The sequence below is a fragment of the Podarcis tiliguerta genome, assembly GCF_965153285.1.
Source record: "Podarcis tiliguerta genome assembly, chromosome: 1".
In the NCBI taxonomy this organism is placed as follows: domain Eukaryota; kingdom Metazoa; phylum Chordata; class Lepidosauria; order Squamata; family Lacertidae; genus Podarcis; species Podarcis tiliguerta.
Window position 1 is genome coordinate 130,736,134 of NC_139534.1, and position 26,873 is coordinate 130,763,006.

Consider the following 26,873-nt stretch of genomic DNA (forward strand, 5'->3'; position numbering starts at 1 on the left):
CGCACGCTCTCGCCCGCCGCCGGCTCCATGGACGGCGGCGGCGCTTACCGCTGCCGCGCCAACCGGCACCTGGAGGGCGGCCAGTCGGCGCTGCCGGGCTCGCTGCTCTTCGCGGCCGGCCTGCTGGGCAACGTGTTGGCGCTGGGAATCCTGTGGCAGCACCAACTCCGCGCGCGGCTGCAGCGCGCCCGCGGCTGGGGGCGCCCAAGGGCGTCCGCCTTCTACCTCCTGGTCAGCGCCTTGGCCGCCACCGACCTGCTGGGGAAGTGCCTGCTCAGCCCCATCGTCCTGGCCGCCTATGCGCGCAACCGCAGCCTCAGCGAGCTCTGGCCGCCGCCAGCAACTGCCGTCGGGGAAGACGCAGCCGCCGGCTCTGGAGACGCGAGCCCCGGGAGCCTGTGCCAGCTGTTCGCCTTCCTGATGGCTTTCTTCGGCCTGGCGCCCACCATGCTGCTACTAGCCATGGCCCTGGAGTGCTGCCTGTCGCTGGGACACCCCTACTTCTACCAACGCCACACCAGCCGGCGCCTGGGCGCGCTGCTGACCGTCGCGGCGGGCGCGCTGTGCGCCCTCTTCTGCGCCCTGCCGCTGCTGGGCTTCGGTGCCATCGTGCAGTACTGCCCGGGCACCTGGTGCTTCATCCGCATGGCCGGCGGCGGGCGGGCCTACTCGGTGCTCTACGCCAGCCTCCTGAGCGCGCTGGGACTCGCCATCGGGCTCTGCAACCTGGCCAGCATGCGCAGCCTCTACCGCATGGCGCGCCGGCAGCCCCCGAGAAGGAGCCAGCCGGCCGGAGCGCACGGGAGCGGCGGTGGCCCCGGCGCCCCGTCGAGAGCGCCTCCCGGCGCCGGCCGCACCGAGGAGCTGGGCCAGCTGGTCTTGCTGGCTCTCATGACCGCCCTCTTCACCATCTGCTCCCTGCCCATGATCGTAAGTAACGCTACGAGGGGGGGACGGTAGAGCTGTGCGCCTTGGAGAGGCCCTGGACGTCGAGGGAAACGCCCCGTCGGAAGGCGCGTTCTGTGCGCCCAGAGGGCATATAATAATTTATTATTTCTACCGGGCCCATCTGGCTCTATTTCCCCAGCCACTCTGGGCTGCTTCCAACAAAAGATTAAAAATACATTAAAACATCAGTCATTTAAAGCTTCCCTAAACAGGGCTGCCTTCAGATGTCTTCTAAATGTCATATAGTTGTTTATCTCTTTGACATCCGATGGGAGGGCATTCCACAGGGCCTCTCAAGGGAACCTCCAGCCATAGGAGCCCACTCTGAAGGAGCAAGGGGGCTTTGCCAATAATATATTTGAGGGGGCCAGGGGCCCCCAAAGTTGACAGGCATTCAAATGGTGTGCATGCACCACATTATGTGATGAGTTATGTGGGGCAGGGCTTACCTGGGCTCCCACAGTATTCAATTCAAGTTGGCGCCCCTACCTCCAGCATTTTGGTCCTTGCTGGGGGCAGCCTCCCCCCACCTGTGTATGTCTAGATGCCTAGAGAGCATGGAGTGTGTATCTCAAGTACCACATTGCCATGTGCCTAACAAAGGCACCCCTGGCATCCGCAGGTGGAGCTGAGAAAGACTTGGGGTGAGTGGAAGACCAGAGGGTCTCCTCGTGACAGCCAGCCGTGGGCCAGGCTGAACCCAGCATCTTGTGGGGCCCAAGACAGAAGGGAGATGGTCCACCCCCTTTTACAAACACTTTCTGCCAGAACACTGCCGTCGTCACACTTAAAGGTAACAGTAAAGGGAGCCCTGACCATTAGGTCCAGTCGTGACCGACTCTGGGGTTGCGGCGCTCATCTCGCTTTACTGGCCAAGGGAGCCGGCATACAGTTTCTGGGCCATGTGGCCAGCATGACTAAGCTGCTTCTGGTGAACCAGAGCAGCGCACGGAAACGCTGTTTACCTTCCCGCCCGAGCGGTACCTATTTATCTACTTGCAGTGGTGTGCTTTTGAACTGCTAGGTTGGCAGGAGCAGGGACTGAGCAAAGGGAGCTTACCCCATCACGGGGATTCGAACCGCCGACCTTCTGATCTGCAAGTCCTAGGCTCTGTGGTTTAACCCACAGCGCCACCCGCGTCCCTTGCAGGTAGCTAGATTTAAAAACTAAACTGAGGACTGTGTGAAATTAGGTCGGGAGACACAGAATCGTCTCAGTGCTGTTTTTTCTAGGAAAAGAGGTGCCGGAACTCACCTTGTTCTCTTAGAATGGCAACGGTGCCCATCTGAGAGGTGCCGGAACTGAGTTCCCAGGGTTATCTAGTCCAACCCCATGCAATTCAGGAATCTTTCACCCAGCGTGAGGCTCAAACCCACAACCCTCAACCAGCTGAGCTGTCTGGGTCCGAAGATCTACCCCAGTGAAGGCAGCACCGACAATCCTGAGTGGTGAAATGGGCTTTTATTTTTATTTTTGGTGGGCTGATGTGGATTTTGCTGTTTGTAGTAATATTACTGTTACCACCATTATATTCTCATTTTTTACTTTGCTTCTCATTGTATTCTTTGTGGGACACCTAGAAAGGTGCTGAAGAAATTTAATGAAACGATCAACAGTAATAATAAATTAGCACACTTTAATATTAAGGACACCCGAAGAGCCTGCAGGATGAGACCAGTGGCCCGTCTGGTCCAGAATTCTGTTCTCCCAGTGGCCAACCAGATTCCTGTTGGAAACCCGCAAGCAGAACTTGAGCAGAACACCCCGGTTGTGGTTCCCTGCAACTGGTAGACTGCCACCCAGAGTGGAGGTTCCACCCTTTTAGTCTTGCCTGCAGGGGCACAGATGCCATGCATCAGACACAGGCAAACTCGGCCCTCCAGATGTTTTTTGGGACTACAATTCCCATCATCCCTGCCCACTGTTCCTGTTAGCTAGGGATGATGGGAGTTGTAGTCCCAAAACGTCTGGAGGGCCGAGTTTGCCTGTGCCTGCCACACGCGATGATCTGCGCACCTGATCAGAAAAGGGCCGGCGACTTCTGCTAGCAAACGTGTCTTTTCCATGTTTCATGCCTCCCTGAACAGTTTTAGCTCTAATCTCCCTTTTGCATCTCTTTGATAACTGCACACCTTCCTGTCCTTTCTGCTGAAGCCCTCGCAGATTGTTTAATTTAACAGAAAACAGAGCCTGGGCCATAGCAGGACTGCGGTGATAAATGATCTAGCAGCTATTAATTGTTTCAGGAAAGGGGGGGGAATCACAGCAGGCAGAGATCTTACGCCGGCTGCTCCCTGGAGGCAGAATTCTGAAAGAGGGGGACTTCACACAAGACGGGTTGGATTCTCCTTTCTAACATCCTCATTGGCCGGGCCAAAATATCCGTGACATATGCTTGCTTTCACTTTTGGGGGTGACAGTTTGGCGTCTGTTTTCCATCCACGTTGCAATCAATCTCTAGAACAAATTGGTTAGAGATAATGGCCCGGCAGTTGAGGGTGTTTTCTGCAGCATGTTCTTGACACAAGAATAGTTCATTAGCGGAGGATTTATCTCGCTTTGGTTTGGTCCGTGTCTCTTTCCCAAATCATGCCCCGTTATTGCTGTCTAGGAGGGCCACAGTGCATCCAAAAGAAGCAAAGAAAATGAAACACAACATTTGTGGTATAAAAAAAATTGCAGGATTTCAACAGGAAGATACGCACCGATTGGGAATGAAGCAGCGTGATCAGCCCCAAAGCTTTTGCAGGTGCAACCGGCGTTGAAATCGTGATCACGTGTGACCTCCCTGATAGCATCGTGAGCACAAATCATCATGCATGTGCATTGAAAGGGACGCCTGGTTGTTTTTCGCATCTCAGATTAGCTCAGTGGCAGTCTCCCAACCTGAGGTTTTGCAGCTTCCCCTGCGGCAGATGTTGTTGAGTTTAAGGGCTTTAGAAAAACAGGGCGTATATAAGATACTCTAGGCTTTTAAATAGCTATTTGCCTAATAAGGGGGGGGGGAGGAGAAAATGCTAAAAGTATCGCTTTACGCTTTGTAGCGTGTGTAGTTTGAGCTCAGTTTACAATCAAATTACAAAGCGAAAATTTGAAATGGCGGCTGCAGGAGTGGGCGCACTAGGGAGTAAGCCACATGCATGCACACAGTGGCGTAGCGTGGGTTGTCAGCACCCAGGGCAAGGCAAGTAATTTGCGCCCCCTAACCTGTGGATTTTAGCACTGATTTTAGCACTGCGAGTGCGAGAGCGCCTCCCCAGATGTTGCGCCCAGTGCGGCCGGCCCCCCCTGTACCCCCCACACTACGCCACTGCAGGCATAACTAAGGGGCAGGGGACTATTCCCAGGCTGAGGGCTGCATTCGCTTCTGGGCAAGAAAATGGGCACCACATGCTGGTAGTGACCAGAGCTGAAACTGAGAGAGGGGGACACAAGAAATGCCCAATTCACCCCTTGCAGTAGGCTACTTTCTACAGAAACTAACACAACCCCTCTCTGTCATTTGTAGAAGATTTTGTAGAATCGTGGAGTTGGAAGGGACCACGAGGGTCATCTAGTCCAGCCCCGAGCAGTGCAGGAATCTTTTGCCCAACGTGGGGCAAATGCCGCCGGATTTTGAAACGGTGCAAAATGTAGGCTCCTCTCCCGGTCTCTGATCCACCTGCCCTTCCTTTCTCCCTAGCTTCCTGAAATTACTTGCGTTCTCTTGCAGCAGTGACTAAGACTTAAGGAGAATTTGATCAGGTTGCTATAATTTCCCCCCGCTCCCCCACCAGAGAACAGAAGCATTTTATCTCCCAAGCCCCATAGCCATCGCCCTGTAAGTCACACCCCCGACCCTGCTGTGGGACATCACAGCGGACCTTGACTGCGCCCTCGCTGTTGTGGCTAAGGGCTCTGAACCCAGCACTGGTATTCTTGAGAATCATCACATCGCACCTCTCTGAGATTAGCACAAGAGCGGGGATGGAAAGAACAGCTGCCCTCTGGGGTGTTTGGACGTGGGAAGCGGTTCTGGGTAAGAGAAAAGGCTCGCCGCTCTTCTCTCTTGGTTAAGCTGCAAAACATTCCGGCTGTGTTTTCGGAGCACTGATAATGACAAGTCTCAGATTTATCGGATTCTTTGCAGTCAAAAGCTGCTAACTAATTGATTTCTGGAACGGGACGGCGAGGGAACGCTGACTAATGTTGATACATTTGAGAACTTGCTTTGGTTACTTGCACACAGTCGGGAGAATGTTTCGCGCTGCCAGCCAACAGCATCCATTTTTTAGCCAAGGCGCACGGCATGTCTGGAACAGAGCAATGAAGATTAAGACAGATCACTGGTCATCAAAGCAGCCCTGCAGCGTCTGACAAAGAGACCATCAACTCCAATATCCTGTTTGCAGCAGAGATGATGTGCAGGACCCACAAAACAAAGCAGCGTGAAGACAGCAGTGGCTTACCTGTGGCCCTTGCCTGGTGCGCTTTGCGGGCAGGATGAGGCCTCAGTTAGGAAAGCCAGATCTCAATCTAGTTGTGTAGTCTTGCCATGTGTGGTTAATGGGCTTTGAGGCTGGCACATCTAGCCATGAGAGCCAAGGCTGAGCAAACGAGCATAGAATCATAAAATCATAGAGTTGGAAGGGACCCCTAAGGGTCATCCAGCCCAGCCCCCTGCAATGCAGGAATCTCAACAAGATCATCCATGACCAAAAGTCATCTCAACCGAAGCATCCCTGACAGATGACCATTCAACCTCTGCTTAAAAGCCTCCAAGGAAGGAAAGTCCACACCTTCCAGAGGGAGACTGTTCCACTGTTGAACAGCTCTTACTGTCAGAAAGTTCTTCCTGATGTTTAGTCAGAATCAGTGCCGGATTTACTTATAAGGTAGAGGCTAGGGCTTGCCGATCAGAAGGTCGGCGGTTCGAATCTCCGCCACGGGGTGAGCTCCCGTTGCTCGGTCCCTACTCCTGCCAACCTAGCAGTTCAAAAGCACACCAGTGCAAGTAGATAAATAGGTACTGCTCTGGCGGGAAGGTAAACGGCGTTTCCGTGCTCTGCTCTGGTTCGCCAGAAGCGGCTTAGTCATGCTGGCCACGTGACCTGGAAGCTGTACTCTGGCTCCCTCTGCCAATAAAGTGAGATGAGCGCCGCAACCCCAGAGTCGGCCATGACTGGACCTAATGGTCAGGGGTCCCTAAACAAGCTGTAGCTTAGGGCCCCACTCTCTTGGGGCCCCCCCCAAAAAAAAATGAAAGAAAAAAACTGGATGCACATTTCCAAAATATAAGATACAAAACAAAATAAAACCTACATACAGCAACAGTGTTTTGTGTTGTGTAGGCTCCTGTGATGTAAGTCATGGGCCCCGCCTCCTAGCCTGCTCCCTAACATATCACTGGTTAGATAACTACTGTATTGGGTCCATAAATTACCTTATAGCATACGTTGTTGTTGTTGTTTAGTCATTTATTCGTGTCTGACTCTTCGTGACCCCATGGACCAGAGCACGCCAGGCACTCCTGTCTTCCACTGCCTCCCGCAGTTTGGTCAAACTCATGCTGGTAGCTTCGAGAACACTGTCCCACCATCTCGTCCTCTGTCGTCCCCTTCTCCTTGTGCCCTCCATCTTTCCCAAAATCAGGGTCTTTTCCAGGCAGTCTTCTCTTCTCATGAGGTGGCCAAAGTCTTGGAGTCTTAGCTTCAGGATCTGTCCTTCCAGTGAGCACTCAGGGCTGATTTCCTTCAGAATGGAGAGGTTGGATCTTCTTGCAGTCCATGGGACTCTCCAGAGTCTCCTCCAGCACCATAATTCAAAAGCATGCATTCTTCGGTGATCAGCCTTCTTTATGGTCCAGCTCTCACTTCCTTACATCACTACTGGGAAAACCATAGCTTTAACTATACGCATATATTCAACCCAAAAAACAGCAGCAATTTGTTGTTGACAAAGGACAGCTGGACATTACCTTCAGTAGCTTAGGGCCTCATCAAACCTAAATCCGTCCCTGGTCAGAATTTCCATTTTCTTGTAACTTGAAGCCATTGGCTCGGAGCAGTAATAGTAGTAATAGCTGTAATAGTTCAGATTTATTACAGTGCTTTCAGCATTCAGAGCCTTTGGTGTACATTATCACAGGAGTCCTCCCCATAAACCTGCAAATTAGGCCCTGGGGAAATTGAACCCCTTCCCTTTACAGAAGACAGTCTTCTGTTTGACAATCCAGACCTCTTCCCTGGGAACTGTAGTTCTGGGAGGGGGGGAAATGGGCATCCTAACAGCTTAACAAACTGCAGCTTCCAGGATTCTTTGGGAAAAGCCACGGCTGTTTCAAGTGATATAAGAGCATTTTAACTGTGTGGTGTCCCGGATCTATTTAAAGTTAAACAACTCTGAGAAGGGAGATCTGCAGAGACATAGGAGTTACCCATCAAAAGTTAGCAGAGCAAGGAAGTCACCTGGCCACAGGCTTCCCCACCAGAAGAAGAAGAGTTTGGATTTGATATCCCGCCTTTCACTCCCTTTAAGGAGTCTCAAAGCAGCTAACATTCTCCTTTCCCTTCCTCCCCACAACAAACACTCTGTGAGGTGAGTGGGGCTGAGAGACTTCAGAGAAGTGTGACTAGCCCAAGGTCACCCAGCAGCTGCAGGTGGAGGAGCGGAGACTCGAACCCGGTTCACCAGATTACGGGACTACCGCTCTTAACCACTACACCACCCTGGTTCCCTGGCACCAGGGTAAAATGTATAGCAAAGGCTACCAGCCACAATGGCTGGGCTCTGACCACCACAGCTGGAAGCAGCAGTCATTCTGGGTACCAGTTTTTGGAAAGCAAAGGAAGGAAAAGAACTCTCTGCTTGCTGGTTTTCCGCAACCATCTGGTTGGCCTCTGTGAGAACAGGATGCTGGAACAAAAGCACCATTCGCCTGATCCAACAGGGCTCTCCTTCTGTCTTCTGCGCCCAGAGCTGCAGAATCCAGCTGTTTTGAGGGTGGGGTGCATGTCTGGCTCCAATGCCAGCGCTTTCTGAGTCTGTTCCACCGTGAAACTGGGAACCAGGGAGAGGGCCTTCTCGGTGGTGGCGCCCGCCCTGTGGAACACCTTCCCATCAGATGTCAAGGAAATAAACAACTCTTTGAGTTTTAGAAGGCATCTGAAGGCAGCCCCGTTTAGGGAAGTTTTTAATGTCTGATGTTTTGTCGTGTTTTTAATACAGTGGAACCTCGGTTTTTTAGCGTCTCGGAAGCAGAACATTTCAGTTTTTGAACGCCAAAAACCCAGAAGTAATTGCTTCCGTTTTCGAACGCGCCTCGCAAGTCGAACGGCTTTTGAGGCGCGTTTGTCAATTTTCTCCATTGAATTTGCCAACGGCCCATCGCTCCTCAGTTGTCGAGCGTTTCGGAAGTTGAACGGTCTTTCGGAATGGATTACGGTCGACAACTGAGGTACCGCGGTATTCTGTTGGGAGTCACCCAGAGTGGCTGGGGAAACCCAGCCAGATGGGCAGGGTATAAATAATAAATTGTTGTTGTTGTTTGTACTGATGTTGAGTCAGAATCTCCTTTCTTGTAACGTGAGCCCACTGATTTGAGTCCACCCCTCTGGAGCAGGAGAAAACAAGCTTTCTCCATCCTCCATGTGACAGGCCATCAGAAGATGACTATCCTTTCTCCTCCCAGCCAGTGTGGTGTAGTGGCTAAGAGCGGTAGTCTTGTAATCTGGGGAACCGGGTTCGCGTCTCCGCTCCTCCACATGCAGCTGCTGGGTGACCTTGGGCCAGTCACACTTCTCTGAAGTCTCTCAGCCCCACTCACCTCACAGAGTGTTTGTTGTGGGGGAGGAAGGGAAAGGAGATTGTTAGCCACTTTGAGACTCCTGAAGGGGAGTGAAAGGCAGGATATCAAATCCAAACTCTTCTTCTTCTTCTTCCAAGCTAAACCTCCCCAACTCCCTCAACTGTTCTTCATAAGGTGTTGTATCCAGGCCCTGGGCCATCTTGGTTGCCCTTCTCTGAATTACGTTCCAGCTTGTAAATGTTGTTGTTGTTGTTTAGTCGTTTAGTCGTGTCCGACTCTTCGTGACCCCATGGACCAGAGCATGCCAGGCACTCCTGTCTTCCACTGCCTCCTGCAGTTTGGTCAAACTCATGCTGGTAGCTTCCAGAACACTGCCCCACCATCACATCCTTTGTCGCCCCCTTCTCCTTGTGCCCTCCATCTTTCCCAACATCAGGGTCTTCCAGGGAGTCTTCTCTTGTCATGAGGTGGTCAAAGTCTTGGAGCCTCAGCTTCACGATCTGTCCTTCCAGTGAGCACTCAGGGCTGATTTCCTTCATAATGGATAGGTTTGATCATCTTGCAGCCCATGGGACTCTCAAGAGTCTCCTCCAGCTTGTAAATAGCAATCCTAAATTTAGATTTCTCTGCCCATATTTCAAATTTGGCCACCAGAGCAGGGTTAGGGGTGAGAACCATCTGGTCTGCCAGCCTGCCCCACCCCCCCATGCTTTAAAGGACATTTTCTCAAGGAGACAGAAGAAGGAAGTCAATGTCAGCCGAAGTGTCTTTTCAGAACTGATCGTTGAAAGTACAGCAGGAACCCTGTTGACATGAGAAATGGATGTTTGCCAACCGGCGTAAAAGTCTTCAGGCTTGGCCGCATTTGGTGCCAGATCTGAATCATCTGGCAGATTGTCAAATGCAGGCCAGTCTCTAGAGCAAGAACGGCTATTTTTGAGCCACTGACCCCATTCTGAAACTGCCCTTTCCTGTCTTCTCCTGGGCAAGGTTCAAGGCTCTTGGGTCAACTGGCAAGGCCCTTCCCAACTTGGGACCAGGATATCTCAAGGGATGCTTGATCAACGGAGTCCCTGTCGGTGGTCCCCAGTGGCCCCGATCCACCAGCAGCTAGGTTTGAAAGAGGATTTACACAGAACAAAAGAAATTATCGTGAAAATCCCTGAAACGAGAAGTAATCGACTATAGAATAACAAGAATTTAAGAGAATGGGGCTATTTAAGAGAATAGGGCTATGCTTAAAACTTGTCATTGAGGTTTTCATACCTTCTTTGTAAACTCGAGGAAGCATTTTCAGCCCTGCTCTTGAGCTTGTTTGATATCACTTAAAATCTTATCGTTTCTTTATTTCCTTCTGAGGAAACTGATTAGTTCAGTGAAATGAGTTTTGTAGCCGCCATCTCGTTAAGTCTTTGTTTAATTCTAGTTGATTTTCTGATTTAACCTGAGGTACCACTTTAGCTAATTTTGCCCCCCGCTGCCGCCACGCGATTTCTGTTCTCATCCTGAAGCAAAGTTCTTAACCCGAGGGATTATTTCTGGGTTAGCGGAGTCTGTAACCTGAAGCATCTGTAACCTGAGGTACCACTGTATTACATTTACAGTCATACCTCACGTTACATCCGCTTCATGTTACGTTCTTTCAGGTTACGTCCTGCGGCAACCCGGAAGTACCAGAAAGGGTTACTTCCGGGTTTCTCTACACAGAAGCGCAAAATGACATCACAGTCATCCACAGAAGCAGCAAAATTTTCATGTTGCGAACGTGCCTCCGGAATGGATCCCGTTCACAACCAGAGGTACCACTGTATATATAACAAAGGCGGCATTTTTTCATCTCTGCCAAGCTAAGCAGTTGGCTCCTTACCTCTCTCGCCCTGACTTAGCCACTGTGATCCACACGACGGTCACCTCCAGACTGGATTATTGTAACTCGCTCTACGTGGGGCTGCCCTTGAGACTGATCCAGAAACTCCAGCAGGTGCAGAATGCCGCGGCGAGACTCCTTACGGGGTTCTCGCTGCGGGATCACATTCACCCGGTGCTATACCAGCTGCACTGGCTCCCGGTGGAGTACAGGATCAGGTTTAAGGTGCTGGTTTTGACCCTTAAAGCCCTATACGGCCTAGGACCCTCATACCTACGGGACCACCTCTCCTGGTCTGCCCCGTGGAGGACCTTAAGGTCCACAAATGACAACATTTTGGAGGTCCCAAGTCGTGAGGTGGTTAGATTGGTCTCAGCTAGGGCCAGAGCCTTATCAGTACTGGCCCCGACTTGGTTGAACGCTCTGTCCCAAGAGACCAGGGCCCTGCGGGACTTGACATCTTTGGCCAAGGCGCAGTCTGACCCCCCCCCCCCTTTGGTAATTCTTCACAGAACTCTAGCCCAATGGTTGCCATCAATTTGATTTGAACTGATTTTATAATGAAATGATTTTAGAATGTTGTATTGTTTTACTGTTGTCAGCCGCTCTGAGCCCGGCTTCAGCTGGGGAGGGCTGGATATACAGTGGTGCCCCCAAGATGAATGCCTCGCAAGATGGAAAACCCGCTAGACGAAAGGGTTTTCCGTTTTCAGAGGTACTTCGCAGGACAAATTTCCCTATGGGCTTGCTTCGCAAGACGAAAATGTCTTGTGATTCTTGAGGGTTTTTTTCGCTCCCCACCCCCTTTTTCTAAGGCACTAAGCTGCTAATAGCCTTTTAGCAGCTAATCCACTAATCCCTTAAGCCTTTAATAGCCACTAATAGCCGCTAAACCGCTAATAGCGCTAATCCGCTAATGGGGTTGCTTCGCAAGACGAAAAAACCGCTAGACGAAGAGACTCGCGGAACGGATTAATTTCGTCTTGCGAGGCACCACTGTAAATATATTATTATTATTATTATTATTATTATTATTATTATTATTAATCTCACCTTCTTTCCTCTGAAGAACTCAAGATGGCATACATACTACCCTTCTTTATCCCTATGTTATCCTCACAACAACCCTGAGAGGTAGGCTAGGCTAAAAGCAGCTGATTGACCTCCCGGGGTCACCTAGTGAGTATTTAACCCTCGTCTCCAAGGTCCTAGCCCAGCAGTCTAACAGCAGTGGCTCTGCAGTGTCTGGTTGTTGTTTCTTAAAACAGTTTTAACTGATTGTTATCTTGAATTACAACCAGCCTTTGAAGCTGAGATCTTTCCCAGAACGGCATCTTCAATGGAATTGTTTTGGAGATGTTTCACTGCATGTTGTCTGGCGCCCTGGCCTCCTTTGAGACAAAGGACGGGATTCAAATTTACTAAATAAATAAACGGTATATAAATTGTGGAAATCAAGGCAAGAAACTTGTGTCCTCCTGGAGAAACATCACTGGGAGGAGAGAACAAGAGTCCTTGGAAAATACCGTGGTATTTTCTCAAATTTAATCCGTTCCGGAAGTCCGCTCCAAATCAAAGTGTTCCAAAACCAAAGCGAGCTTTCCCATAGGAAGTAATGCAAAACGGATTAATCCGTTCCAGACTTTTAAAAACAACCCCTAAAACAGCAGTTTAACATGGATTTTACTATCTAACGAGACCATTGACCCATAAAATGAAAGCAATAATCAATGTACTGTACAATAAATAAATAAGACAGTATTGTAGATGATAAAAATTTAAATTACTTTTTTTTCCTTACCTGCACTGATGACAGTCATTGTTTGGGTGGGGGCTTGTATCCATTTCTGCAGTCACACAATCAATCAATCAGTAGCTGAACTGGGTTCCACACAGTCAGAAAAACATATTAACCGAGAAAGCCTCAAAAACAAAAACACAAAATAAATAGCAAAAACAAAAGTGCCAAACTTCATCCGTTCCAGAAGTCCGTTTGACTTCCAAAATGTTTGAAAACCAAGGTGTAGCTTCTGATTGGTGCAAGTGCCCCGGAAACAATAGCCAACAGCTGCATTGGGCGTTCAGCTTCCGAAAAAACATTCAAAAACCGGAACACTTACTTCTGAGTTTTCAGCATTTGAGAACCAAGGCACCACTGTACCGTGAGTTCAAAATGTGGCTACCAGGTTGCTGAGGAGATGTTGGGATTCCCTGCGGGGTGCTAAGAGGCAGGGGACTTTGGAGGTATAAATGACCATGAGACTTTGAAAAACTGGTTTCCTTGGATCAAGTTAATTGGTTAATTTTGTTAATTTCATAGAACTCCAGGGACACCCAGGGGTCATCTAGTCCAACCCCCTGCAAAGCAGGAACCGCAGCTGAATCGCCAGGCTGTGCTCTGCGATGGAGAGCCAAGCCAAGGCACAGGGAATCATTTCCCTTCCAGCCACCCCCCTTGCCACACTTTCCTCCACCCAACCAAATACAGTGGTACCTTGGTTCTCAAACATTCATATAGATACAAAAAGTCCTTGCGCTCGATACTATTTCTCAAATAGTGTTTCCAGAGGTATCTCAGTAATGGATACAAAGTTCCGACTTTCTCTCGGGTATAACTACTAAATTCCATGGGCGTTTGAAACATTGTCTTATCTCGCACGTATAAGTTTGTTGTTTCTACCTTTTATTCATGTATCTTTCCCGTTCTCATTTACTCAGTAGATTTTCTAATATGCTGATTCACTCATCACGCTTGTATCCTGTGCCATTTTCTCCCCCAGTGTCAGGTAGGATTTCCTTAACTTCCCAATCCTTAAAACACTTCCCAAACCTCCTTTTCTTCTGCTTCTGTATAAAGGTAAAGGGACCCCTGACCATTAGGTCCAGTCGTGGCCGACTCTGACTAAGCCGCTTCTGGCGAACCAGAGCAGCGTACGGAAACGCCGTTTACCTTCCCGCCGGAGCGGTACCTATTTATCTACTTGCACTTTTTGGCAACTGCTTGACTGATTGTGTGACTGCAGTACATTATTGCTTTCATTTTATGGATCCTTGGTCTTGTTGGATAGCAAAATTCATGTTAAATTGCTGTTTTAGGGGTTGTTTTTAAAAGTCTGGAATGGGTGAAACCGTTTTGCATTACTTTCTATGGGAAAGCGCATCTTGGTTTTGGAACGCTTTGGTTTTGGAACGGACTTCCGGAACGGATTAAGTCTGAGAACCAAGGTACCACTGTAACAGTTGTGGGAACTAAAATAAGGGCTGTTTCAGGCACCACAAGACAGCAGATAGGCCCTGAGATCTTCAGATGGAGGGTGGTATACAAATTTAATAAAATAAATAAAAACAGAATCACAAAACTGTGAACTAGGTGGGGCTTCCCTTGTGCTTGACCCAGAAGCTGTGGCTAGGGCAGGCTGCTGCAACCCGATTGCTGGCAGGAGCGAGGGCTTGCCAACAGATAACACCTGTACTTGGAGGCCTGCACCAGTTGCTGGTTTTCTACCGGGCTGACTTCAAGGTTTTAGGAAACTCCTTAGCAACTTGGGACCAGTTTACCCGCAAGATCGCTGCACCTCATATGTGCCAGTCAGGCTGCTTCGGGCTGCGGAACTGGCACTGTTACCAGTGCCGCACAATAACCGTTCTGCATTTGCAGGAACTCCATCTTTTTGCGCACTTTGGAACTCCCTGCCTCATGATATCAGGCACGCGCCTCCGCTGTGCTCTTTCTGGTGCCTGCTAAAAGCATTTGGGAACAGCAGATCCAGAAAAGGGACTATCTGCTTATCTGCCTGTCCAAAGAGATGGTATATATTGTTGTTGTTTAGTCGTTTAGTCATGTCCAACTCTTCATGACCTCATGGACCAGAACACGCCAGGCACTCCTGTCTTCCACTGCCTCCTGCAGTTTGATCAAACTCATGCTGGTAGCTTCGAGAACACTATCCCACCATCTCGTCCTCTGTCGTCCCCTTCTTCTCCTTGTGTCCTCCATCTTTCCCAACATCAGGGTCTTTTCCAGGGAGTCTTCTCTTCTCATGAGGTGGCCAAAGTATTGGAGCCTCAGCTTCACGATCTGTTCTTCCAGTGAGCACTCAGGGCTGATTTCCTTCTGAATGGAGAGGTTTGATCTTCTTGCAGTCCATGGGACTCTCAAGAGTCTCCTCCAGCACCAGAATTCAAAAGCATCCATTCTTTGGCGATCAGCCTTCTTTATGGTCCATCTTTCAATGGTATATATTAAAAAGGTAAAGGTACCCCTGCCCGTACGGGCCAGTCTTGACAGACTCTAGGGTTGTGCGCCCATCTCACTCAAGAGGCCGGGGGCCAGCGCTGTCCGGAGACACTTCCGGGTCACGTGGCCAGCATGACATCGCTGCTCTGGCGAGCCAGAGCCGCACACGGAAACGGCGTTTACCTTCCCGCTGGTAAGCGGTCCCTATTTATCTACTTGCACCCAGGGGTGCTTTCGAACTGCTAGGTTGGCAGAGCCTTAATTGTAAGCATCTTTAGCTTTTTGTTGTCTTGCGTCAGATCTCTTAGCCGGAAAGCAGTTTGGGGGAGTTTTTACAGGACCGCTGCAGTTACATTGTTTTTGGAAAGCTGTTAAATGCCTGCGGAGAACCAGAGCCTCACATGGACATTCTGAGCCCTTTTAAGGCCAGGATTACAAGCAGAGGAGGTTGGAGGTTGTCAAGAGGTTATTGGAGACATTTTCGAGAAGAGCAAATGTTGAGGTTTTTGCGTCAGAGTCCAGCCAAGTTCAGGGGTGGCTGGACGCCCACGGATCCACTGCCTCCTTAGTTCCACAAATGCATCCCCAATGCCGCCCCCACAAAAGGCATTATTTAGAATAGTGGTTTGCACGACCCAGTAAGGAAGATAATAAGGCAACAACATTGAAAATGGTGACAGTTAATTTCACATCTATTCCAAATCCCACTACAGTGGTACCTTGGTTCTCAAACTCAATCTGTTCCAGAAATCCGTTTCAAAACCAAGGTGTGCTTTCTCATAGAAAGCAATGCAAAACGGGTTAATCCGTTCCAGACTTTTAAAAACAACCCCTAAAACAGCAATTTAACATGGATTTTGCTATCCAACAAGACCAAGGATCCATAAAATGAAAGCAATCATGTACTGCAGTCACACAATCAGTCAATCAGTAGCTGAACTGGGTTCCACACAGTCACAAAAGCAAAACGAAAAAGAGCCGCCAAAATAAATATTAAAAACAGACAGACCTCAGTGTTAACACACGAAATGGAAGTGTGGCACTCAAATCGGAAGCGTAACACTCAAAACAGAGCACATTTGGCTTCCGGAAAAAGTTCACAAACTGAAACACTTACTTCCGGGTTTGCAGTGTTTGGCTTCCAAGTTGTTTGAGTACCAAGGCGTCTGAGTACCAAGGTCCCACTGTACTTAGATATATAGCAGGACGACCCTCCTGGAATGAACGCAGGGAGACTTGGAGCCAATTCTCATGTTCCAGAAAAGCACCTGAGAAGCACTTTAGACTGTAGGTGTACATATGAAAATAGGGATATCCAATATAATAATAATAATAATAATAATAATAATAATAATAATAATAATAATAATGTTTTTATGTACTGAGTTGAATAGGATCCAAAATGCAGCAGTCTGATTGGTCCTAGAACAATAGGATCCAGAATGCAGCAGTCTGGTTGGTCCTAGAACAATAGGATCCAGAATGCAGCAGTCTGATTGGTCCACAGGAGCCACCCAATCCTGCTCCAGGTGGAAGTGAATCCACAACCTGATTGGCCTACAGGTGAACCCCAGAATTAGCCAATCACGTGGGGCCCATTGTGTAAATAATGTATATAAAGCAGACATTCTGGGGGAACTTCCATTCCTCCTCACCACTACTCCAAGTATATTTCAAATAATAATACTCCGCGCATCTGATTGGCTTGCCCCCAGCCGCTCTGGGCAGCTTCCGACAAATTATAAAAACATAATAAAACATTAAACTAAACAAAAAACCTTCCTTATTCAGGGCTGCCTTCAAATGTCTTCTGATGGTGGTACGGTCTCCCTTGGGAGGTGGTGGACTCTCCTTCCTTGGAGGTTTTTAAGCAGAGGTTGGCTGGCCATCTGCCATGGATGCTTCAGTTGAAATTCCTGCATTGCAGGGGGTTGGACTAGATGACCCTCAGCGTCCCTTCCAACTCTGATTCTATGGAAGCCCCTTCAAAGAAAGAGTTTTGAGACAGAACTGAGCAACCACCATCTTTACCCACAAGGGGGAGCTCTTTGCACATGCAGGCGGCCGAAAAACCAAAGCAAGGGGGGGGGGTTGCAATTCTTGCTTACAATATTTCAGTGGCTTTTGGGATAGCGACTCTCCAGATGTTGCTATCCATTACCAATTTATTCCATAAAATTTATACACCGTGTGGTTCTTAAAAAGCACGCGTCCCGGTTTTCAGCCTCCAAAAGTTGTACGGTATGATATAACACCTTCCCCACCACCACCCAACTTTGCTCAAGGTGGCCGGAATAATTCCCCTCCTCCCTATTTTATCCTCTCTCTTTTTAATATATATATAAATTTTTATTAGATTTTCCACAATAACAAAAACCACAAAGCAGAATGATACACAAAAACAGAAAAAGAGAAGAGGAAAAAAGGAACAATAAACAGATAAACAATGAGAACAAACTTAATTCTTCACAAATCCAACCTTTTAAACATCTTGGTTGACTTCCTCAAGTCCCTCCCTTCTGAGTTTCCTTGTAGTAACAGCTTTCCAATATCATTATCAAACTAAAACAATTTCCAATTATAGTCCATCTTATTCACTTTTCTTAACATTCTAAATCCCATTTATTTAATTATAACGTAGTTTCATCCTAGGCCTATTTGTTTTCTTTCAAGTAATTTCTAATTTTTTATATTACAATATTTATTCAAATAGTCCTTAAATTTCCTCCAGTCCTCTTGAAACTCCTCTTCTTTCTGGACGCGGGACCCTGTGAGGTAGGTTAGGCTGAGAGGCAGCGGCTGGCTCAAGGTCACCCATGGCTGGACCAGAGCACGCCAGGCCCTCCTGTCTTCCACTGCCTCCCGCAGTTTGGTCAAACTCATGCTGGTAGCTTCGAGAACACTGCCCCACCATCTCGTCCTCTGTCGTCCCCTTCTCCTTGTGCCCTCCATCTTTCCCAACATCAGTGTCTTTTCCAGGGAGTCTTCTCTTCTCATGAGGTGGCCAAAGTCTTGGAGCCTCAGCTTCAGGATCTGTCTTTCCAGTGAGCATTCAGGGCTAATTTCCTTCAGAATGGAGAGGTTTGATCTTCTTGCAGTCCATGGGACTCTCCAGAGTCTCCTCCAGCACCAGAATTCAAAAGCATCCATTCTCCGGCGATCAGCCTTCTTGATGGTCCAGCTCTCACTTCCATACATCACTACTATAGCTTTAACTATACGGCAAGGTGATGTCTCTGCTTTTTAAGATGCTGTCTAGGTTTGCCATTGCCATTGCCATTCAATATGTAGTGAGTTTTAAATTGATGTAACTCTGTCCTTCAAACTGATGTTGAAGAAGGGCAGGTAATAAACGAACCAACAGGAAAGCTCAGTTGGTTGGAACGTGGTGCTGATAATGCCAAGGTTGCAGGTTGAATACCCGTTTGGGACATCCTCATATTCCTGTATTTCAAGGGGTTGGAATAGATGATTCTAGCCCCTTCCAACTCTGAAATTCTATGCTTCTGTGAGTGTCTGGCGGCTGTTGGAGGATGGATGGCGGCTAACAGATTGAGGTTGAATCCTGACAAGACAGAAGTACTGTTTTTAGGGGACAGGAGGCGGGCGGGTGTGGAAGACTCCCTGGTCCTGAATGGGGCAACTGTGCCCCTGAAGGACCAGGTGCGCAGCCTGGGAGTCATTTTGGACTCACAGCTGTCCATGGAGGCACAGGTCAATTCTGTGTCCAGGGCAGCTGTATACCAGTTCCATCTGTTACGCAGGCTGAGACCCTCCCTGCTTGCGAACTGCCTCGCCAGAGTGGTGCATGCTCTGGTTATCTCCCGCTTGGACTACTGCCATGTGCTCTATGTGGGGCTACCTTTGAAGGTGACCCGGAAACTACAACTAATCCAGAATGCGGCAGCTAGACTGGTGACTGGGAGCGGCCACCGAGACCATATAACACCGGTCTTGAAAGACCTACATTGGCTCCCAGTATGTTTCCGAGCACAATTCAAAGTGTTGGTGTTGACCTTTAAAGCCCTAAACGGCCTCGGTCTAGTATATCTGAAGGAGCGTCTCCACCCCCATTGTTCTGCCCAGACACTGAGGTCCAGCGCCGAGGGCCTTCTGGCGGTTCCCTCCCTGCGAGAAGCCAAGTTACAGGGAACCAGGCAGAGGGCCTTCTCGGTGGTGGCGCCTGCCCTGTGGAACGCCCTCCCACCAGATGTCAAAGAGAAAAACAACTACCAGACTTTTAGAAAGCATCTGAAGACAGCCCTGTTTAGGGAAGCTTTTAATGTTTGATGCATTACGGTATTTTAATATTTCGTGGAAGCCCTCCAGAGTGGCTGGGGAAGCCCCGCCAAATGGGCCGGGTATGAATAATAATTTATTATTATTATTATTATTATTATTATTATTATTATTATTATTATTCTATGAAGTAGTAGTCACAATAATACTCAGCCGCCTCAATCTGCCGCAAGTGAGTTTTTCAACCTGTCTCCCTCCCCTCCCACAGGTCCGTGCTTACGTCGGCGCATTTGCCCCCGATTTCGACGAGAAGGCGGACCTCACCGCCCTGCGCTTCTTCTCCGTGAACTCCATCGTGGACCCCTGGGTCTTCATTATTTTCCGGACGTCCCTCTTCCGCAGTTGCCTCCACCGGGTTTCGAGGCGGCTGAGCTCGAAAAGGTCCACAGACTCTCAGCTGCTAGAAACTTGGGAACGGAAAGGATCCGATCGTCTGCAGTGAGGCATTTCTGCCTTCTGAGGAGCTGGCATTGGAGGGGGTCCAGCTGGACTCCCCCCACCCCCCATCCCGGCCCCGTAAATCATCCATAGTCCAAGGAACAGGTTGAAGTGCTTGCAAGCAAACATTTCCCCATGTCAGAAAAAAGCAGCTCGCTTAAGCTGCATGGTTAACCTCTGGAACTCATGACCACTGGAGACAGCGATGACCACCAGCCTGGATGACTTTGAAAGAAGACTGGACAAATTCGTGGAAGAGAGGGCTGGCAATGGCTACTAGCCAGGATGCCTAGGCTCTGCCTCCACTGCAATGCTTCAGATAACAGTTGATGGAAATCGCAGGAAGGTCTTGTGTTCGAATTCTGCTTATCGGATTCCCATTGGGGCGTCTGGTGGCCAGTGTAAGAACCAGGCGCTTGCGGGAATAGATGGGCCATTGGCCTAATTCAGCGGGCTCTTCTTGGGTTTTTAATGTAGTGACCGCACCTCCATTCATGGTTTCTGTTCTTTTAAGATGGGTGAAAAATCCAAGAAGCAGTCACCAAATTTGGGGGGGACACACAGACATTGCACCCCCAGCTGATCAAAGGTACTAGACGGTTTGCGTACTGCCCGCTGGTATCAACCACTTGTGGGCAGGCCTGAAAAGTTAAAGAGAGAGGAGTCCGCTCTCTCCCAGCTTGCAAGGACTTTCCTGCCAGGTCGCCTGGAGGCCATGGTTGCTCGCCAGTGGCGACCAGGCGAGTTGGCGGGCCTGATAGGAGAATCGCATAGCCCCGTGGATATGTGTGCTGCTGTCTCGAAAGGGCAATTTCCCCTCGTATTTCTGTCCACAGAAATCCGGCGACAGAAATCTGGAATGACCACCTTGATCATTCCCAGTAGAGCGGATGTGCGGCTGTCATTGGAGTAGTATGTACCATATTTTTCGCTCCATAAGATGCACCTGACCATAAGATGCACCTAGTTTTTAGAGGAGGAAAACAAGAAAAAAATTATTCTGAATGAAACAGTGGATGTATGATTTTTGTGGTTCATGCTGTGGCCACAGACATGTGATCTGATGGTGAATTTGGGGTGATCCAATGCAAAAATCCTGAGGATCCATGTGGATCCGTGCTTTGTAACCACATTTTTGCACCATTGCAGCCCTAGGAAACAGTGGGTGCGTGGTTTTTTTGGTGCCGGCTGTAGCCATGGACATGCTATGTGATCTGATGGTGAATTTGGGGTGACCCATTGCAAAAATCCTGAGGATCCATGGGCTTTTACCTCCCTCCTCCCAGGCAGCCTCCACTAGCATCCCTTATCTCTCTTCCGATCCCACCGATCAGCCGCTTCCTTTCAACACTCCCTTCCCTCTTGTTTGCCTTAGTGTCTTTTCCTTAGCTGGAGCAGTTTTTTGCTCCTCCTTTTCTTCTAATTTCTCTCCTTATTGCTTTAGCCTTCCTGTTTCCCCTCTTTGCAAGTTTGCTGTCTTTACCTCCCCCCTCCCAGGCAGCCTCCTTTATCTCTAGCATCCCTTATCTCTCTCTCCGATCGGCAAACGATCAGCAGCTTTGCTTCAACACCCCCTTCCCTCTTTCAAAAAAAAAGAAACCACAACCTGCTTTTTGCCCCTGGGCAATTCGGCTCCAGGGACCACGCATTCGCTCCATAAGACACACAGACATTTCCCCTTACTTTTTAGGAAGAAAAAGGTGCGTCTTATGGAGCGAAAAATATGGTACATTCCTAGTTACTCCCATCGCGAAATAGGAGACTGTGGAGCTGGGATGGGGACAGAAAGAGGCAGACAAAATGACCAGGGATAAAAAGGATATGCTTGATTTACCTTTTCTTGAAGGGGAGGGACGGTGGAGTTGATCTGCCCTCAACTAAATCCTCCTTTCTGCGTTTAAATCAGGAATATGTTCCTCAATACGCCCCCCGGGGTTATACATGAATGGTGCAGATGTCATCAAGCCAATGTTGGGTTTCGTCCAGTGAATCATTAGCTTGCATGATGGGGGGGTTGGAGTAGATGACCCAGGGGCCAATTCGACAGTTCCGATTCTATGAATCGTGAGCCTTGCTGGGGAAGCTACGGAATGGTAAGCATCAGTCAGGCCGGGACTGAGAAAGGACAACTCAAACCATCAAAGGGGTTGGACCCTTGATGAAAAGGTTGCAAATAAAACTTACCAACGGCGTCATGTTGTTCTGCAATATTGGGGACATCCAGTCGTGCGTCGTTTGAGGGGTGAAGCCTCCCTGAAGGTGCCCCTTGTTCCATTCTGGCCAAGCTCTGAAGAAACCTGTTTGTGTTTGCCAATTGGTTGGTTGGCAATCACAAACACACCCCCTCCCAGGAGCAGTTTTTCACCTTGGGAAGACCGGTTGGTTTGCTTTAGCTGGCCAAACAAATGTTTAGTCTGAGATATCTGCCAAGCGCCCAATATTTTTATTTTTATATTTTTGAAATTTATTTTCCATTTAATAATATACATTCACATCATCATTATCTACTTTCCCACCCTGGCTCTTTAGAGCCTGTCGACTTCCTTTCCTCCCGCCTCATGACTTTCAAAATTAACCTTTATATCCTTGCAATTTGTACATTTTCCGATTCTAACGAGACTCGTTACAAAACGACTCAAAATTTAAATAAATATCGAAAGGTAGAAATTTTCTCATTACAAGTCTTCAGACAACCCTGCTAGGGATGCTAATTGCTTACAATAATCTTTCAGGTATCGTATAAATTTACTCCAGTTCTTTTGGAATACTTGATTATGTTGGTTTCGGATTTTTCCTGTCAGTTTCGCCAGTTCTGCAAAGTCCATCATCTTCATCTGCCACTCTTCTTTCGTTGGGCTAAAGGAATTCTTGTTGCAGTTGTTGCATACATAAAGAGTCTTTTAACTTCCCTTGGTATATCTTTCCCCACTATACCCAATAAAAAGGCTTCTGGTTTTTTAACAAAAGTATTTTAAAACATTTTCTTTAACTCATTATATATCATTTCCCAGAAAGCCTTTACCTCTTTACATGTGGTAAAAGATACCTTCCCTTTCTTTACATTCCCAGTGCTCTTAAAGAGAATGTTATGAAAATGATGTATAGATGGTACTTAGGTAAAGGTAAAGGGACCCCTGACCATTAGGTCCAGTCGTGACCGACTCTGGGGTTGTGGCACTCATCTCGCTATACTGGCCGAGGGAGCCGGCGTACAGCTTCCAGATCATGTGGCCAGCAGGACTAAGCCGCTTCTGGTGAACCAGAGCAGCGCACGGAAATGCCGTTTACCTTCCCGTCGGAGTGGTACCTATTTATCTACTTGCACTTTGACGTGCTTTCAAACTGCTAGGTTGGCAGGAGCTGGGACTGAGCAACGGGAGCTCACCCCGTTGTGGGGATTCGAACCGCCGACCTTCTGATCGGCAAGTCCTAGGCTCTGTGGTTTAACCCACAGCGCCAACCGTGTCCCGAGATGGTACTTAACACCAGGTAAATTGGCTAAAATGTAAAAGACAAGAACCAACGACAGTTGGAAAGGCAAGCACCTGGTTTTTCATCCAGACGCATAAAGGCTGGAAGGTTCAGAGTTGAGTCAGGGCGAGCTTTGGAGGGAAAAGTTTGTGGGTGCCACCTGAAAAGCAAAATCAGGAGAAGTCCACGCTTACCCAGGAGCAGGGGGGAAAGGCTCGGATTCCCTCTTTGCTGGTATGCCTGTAGGCACCTCTGGAGTAGGGCTGCGTTTGCTCCACCAGATTAAAACGCAGCTTGCTTGTTCAATTTCTCAATTTAGATCCAAGCTGGCTTGGGGACGACGACGCATCAAAGTGCAGCATTTTGTAAGGAAGGAAAGGATAGATGCGGATCATGGCCAATGCCTCGGGAACACCATTTCCCAAACCAGCCGTGGGAATGCCCTGGATGCAGAGTAAACAGGAGTTGTGGACACAATCCAAGTGTGAAGCTGTGAGAACAGATGGAGCAGAGTTTGAAAAGGGCTACTCGAGAGGAACATCTTCCTCACAGAACTGTAGGGAACCCGATCCCCCTCCCTCACGGCTGTCAGCCAGAAATGGGAATACAAGACGTTCTTCCCATGATATTTTATTCAGTATTCGGGGGGGGGGGAGCACCTCTCAGGTAATGGCGTTGCTCCAAGAAAAGTCCCACGCCCTCTGTCTCTCCTATTCAGTGCCGGATTTACATATAAGCTAAACAAGCTACAGTGGTACCTCGGGTTACAGACGCTTCAGGTTACAGACTCCGCTAACCCATAAATAGTGCTTCAGGTTAAGAACTTTGTTTCAGGATGAGAACAGAAATTGTGCTCCAGCAGCGCAGCAGCAGCAGCAGGAGGCCCCAGTAGCTAAAGTGGTGCTTCAGGTTAAGAACAGTTTCAGGTTAAGAACGGACCTCCATAATGAATTAAGTATGTAACCAGAGGTACCACTGTATAGCTTAGGGCCTCACTCTCTTGAGGGGCCCCCAAAAAAAATCAAAGGGGGGGAAAACTGGATGTACATTTCCAAAATATAAAATAAAAAACAAATAAAATAAAACCTACATACAGCAACAGTGTTTTGTGTTGTGTAGGCTCCTGTGATGTAAGTCATGGGCCCCGCCTGCTAGCCTGCTCCCTAAAATATCACTGGCTTGCTCCTTTCTATATACAGGGTGCCTACATTCTGCATGGACTGGTTGCAAGGCAACATGGGCAAATGGCTTGAGATACCTATTAGGTCCATAAATTACCATATAGCATATATTCAACAGAAAAAACAGCAACCATTTGTTGTTGACAAAGGACAGCTGGACATATAAAGGGCCCCGTTAGCGTCAGTAGCTCAGGGCCTCATCAAACCTAAATCCAGCCCTGCTCCTGCTATCATAGCTGTCAACTTTTCCCTTTTCTTGCGAGGAATCCTATTCAGAATAAAGGAATTTCCCGTAAAAAAAGGGAAACGTTGACCGCTATGCCTACTATACCTACTGTATGTCATCCCTGCTCTGGCTGATCTGAGCTTTCCGCTTCTGAACTTTCTGTTCTCCTACTCTCTCTTTTCTTTTCAATTTTTTTTATCAGTTTTCCAAATTTATAACAAACATAACAGAAAAACATTACAATGTAAAAAACGAACAGACATTTATCCTAACTATTCAAACCCCAATTTTGTTATCATTGTTAAATGACTTCCTTGAATCCCCCTAGCTGAGTTTCCATAAAGCTCATCATAGCAGTTTTCCAATACTACTTTCAGATAAGATTAACCTGATCAATTAACATCTTGTCTTTCTTTTCAAATTATCTTCTATCCATAATGTTATACAATTTAACATATTTAACTCCTAGGCCAATTTGGTACTTACTAGTAATTCTACTTATGTTGTTGTTGTTTAGTCGTTTAGTCATGTCCGACTCTTCGTGACCCCATGAACCAGAGCATGCCAGGCACTTCTGTCTTCCTACTTATGATATTTTAGAATATTTAAGTAAATAGTCCTTAAATTTCTTCCATTCTTCTTGGTATTCCTCGTCTTTCTGTTTGCGGATTCTTCCAGTCAGGTCGGCCATCTCCATAAAGTCCATCATCTTCATCTGCCATTCCTTCACTTCCGTTCTCCTACTCTCAATGCACGCCGGGTCCTGGAAAGGGGGGGGGGTTAGGAATGCTTTCTGAAGACACTGTGTCTGTCAGCTGTCTCTCCCAGCTGCTGCTGCTTCCTGCTGCTCTCCCAATATTTCCCAGCTTCTCTCCTCGGCAGCCTCCGAATGATTACTGTATTTTTTGCTCTATAAGACTCACTTTTTCCTTCCTAAAAAGTAAGGGGAAATGTGTGTGCGTCTTATAGAGCGAATGCAGGTTGCGCAGCTATCCCAGAAGCTGTGATGGCCTGGGATTCCGATTCGGAGGATGAAACAGAGGAATCCCGGCCTGCACAGGAGTCCCCGCCTCCAGGGCCGGCTGAACTGGGGCCAGGCCTAGATGCTGAAGAGCCTGCACCTGTGGCAGTGCATCAGGAGCTGGCCCCAGGTGAAGCCCTTCTGGCCCCAGAGAGGCTTGACGACTCAGTGGCCACAGGTGAGCCTCCTCCAGGGCCCAGTAACCCTTCGGCCTCTCCTGATCTGCAGAGGTTTAGAGCAGAGAGGCGAAGGGAACTGGTTGCCCCCAGGAGGAGTGCTCGCCTTAAGGCCAGAGGAGGCGGGGCTCCTGGGGGCCGGGACCGCCCCTGGCCTTAGAAGAGGATAAAAGCCCAGTCAGCCCGGCCCCAGGTTGCGGGAGCAACGTCGTTGTTGGCTTCGGACCTTCCTGCGTTCTTGATCCCTGCTCGGCCTCCTGTTCCTGACTATCCGGTACTCCTGTTCCCTGCTCGGCCTCCTGTTCCCGACCATCCGGTGTACCTGTTCCCTGCACAGCCTCCTGTTCCAGCGTTCCTGTTCACCGCCCGGCACTCTGCCTCGGACCTTGCCCCTCTTCGTGTGGACTTTGCTACACCCAAGGTACCTTACCCCCGGGACCAGCACAGTTTGCTCCCGCCACCTCCCGCACTCCCCCTTCGTCGGGGTGCGTTCGGGAAGAGCCAGAGGCCATGGCTGAACAGGCGGCTGCACTGGTGGCTTTGGCCCAGGAGAACCAGGCCTTGTCTCACACCGTGCAGCAGCTCAGTGACGCGGTTGAGGCACTTCAGCAACGCTTGGAAGCCCTACCGGCTTCTGGGGCCGACGCCCCGGCTCCGGGCAAGTACCCAGTGGCTTTGCCTGAGAAATTTGATGGAGCCCCGGCCAGCTTTCCCATGTTCCTGGCCCAGGCCAAACTGTATATTCAGGGGCGAGCCCGGAACTTTCCTGACGACCGTACCAAGGTGCACTTTTTGATTAGCTTGTTAAAGGACCAGGCGGCCAAGTGGGCGTTGCCGCTACTCAGGCAAGACTCCCCCTTGCTGGCAGACTATACGGGGTTTTGCAATCGTTTGGAGGCCGCGTTCGGCAACCCCCAGAAAGAGAGTCAAGCCAACCGGGCGATTCGGCATTTGAAACAGGGCAAGTCCACGGTGGCCACATATACCACGGAGTTCCGGCTGTTGGCACAGGACTTGACCTGGAATGACTCGGCACTGCGGGACCAGTATCTCGAAGGGCTTTCGGACGAGGTACTGGACCAGTTGGCCACAATGGAACGCCCCACCACGCTGGACACTCTCATTCAACGGAGTCTACAAATAGGCGACCGGTTGGAGGATCGTCGTCAGGCCCGGGGTCGCCGACACTTCCAGTTCACGGCACCAGCTTTTTCCGGCAGCC

General features: G+C 49.0%; 1 protein-coding gene and 1 long non-coding RNA gene across 4 annotated transcripts in view; both read left to right on the forward strand.

The window, feature by feature from the left end:
- Positions 1–26,873, forward strand: part of LOC310677739 — a 304,619-nt gene that overhangs the window by 209,113 nt on the left and 68,633 nt on the right. The window lies entirely within an intron of this gene.
- Positions 12–22,542, forward strand: PTGDR (prostaglandin D2 receptor). Of its 2 annotated transcripts, XR_014510767.1 has the most exons (3): positions 12–930; positions 19,347–21,875; positions 21,928–22,542. XR_014510767.1 is itself a non-coding variant. In XM_083439039.1 (2 exons), the coding sequence occupies exons 1-2, from the start codon at positions 28–30 to the stop codon at positions 19,578–19,580; spliced, it is 1,137 nt and encodes a 378-aa protein (XP_083295165.1). In that variant the 5' UTR covers positions 12–27; the 3' UTR covers positions 19,581–22,542. The 2 variants fall into 2 exon arrangements, 1 of the variants encoding a protein (XP_083295165.1); XM_083439039.1 differs by having other exon boundaries at positions 19,347–22,542.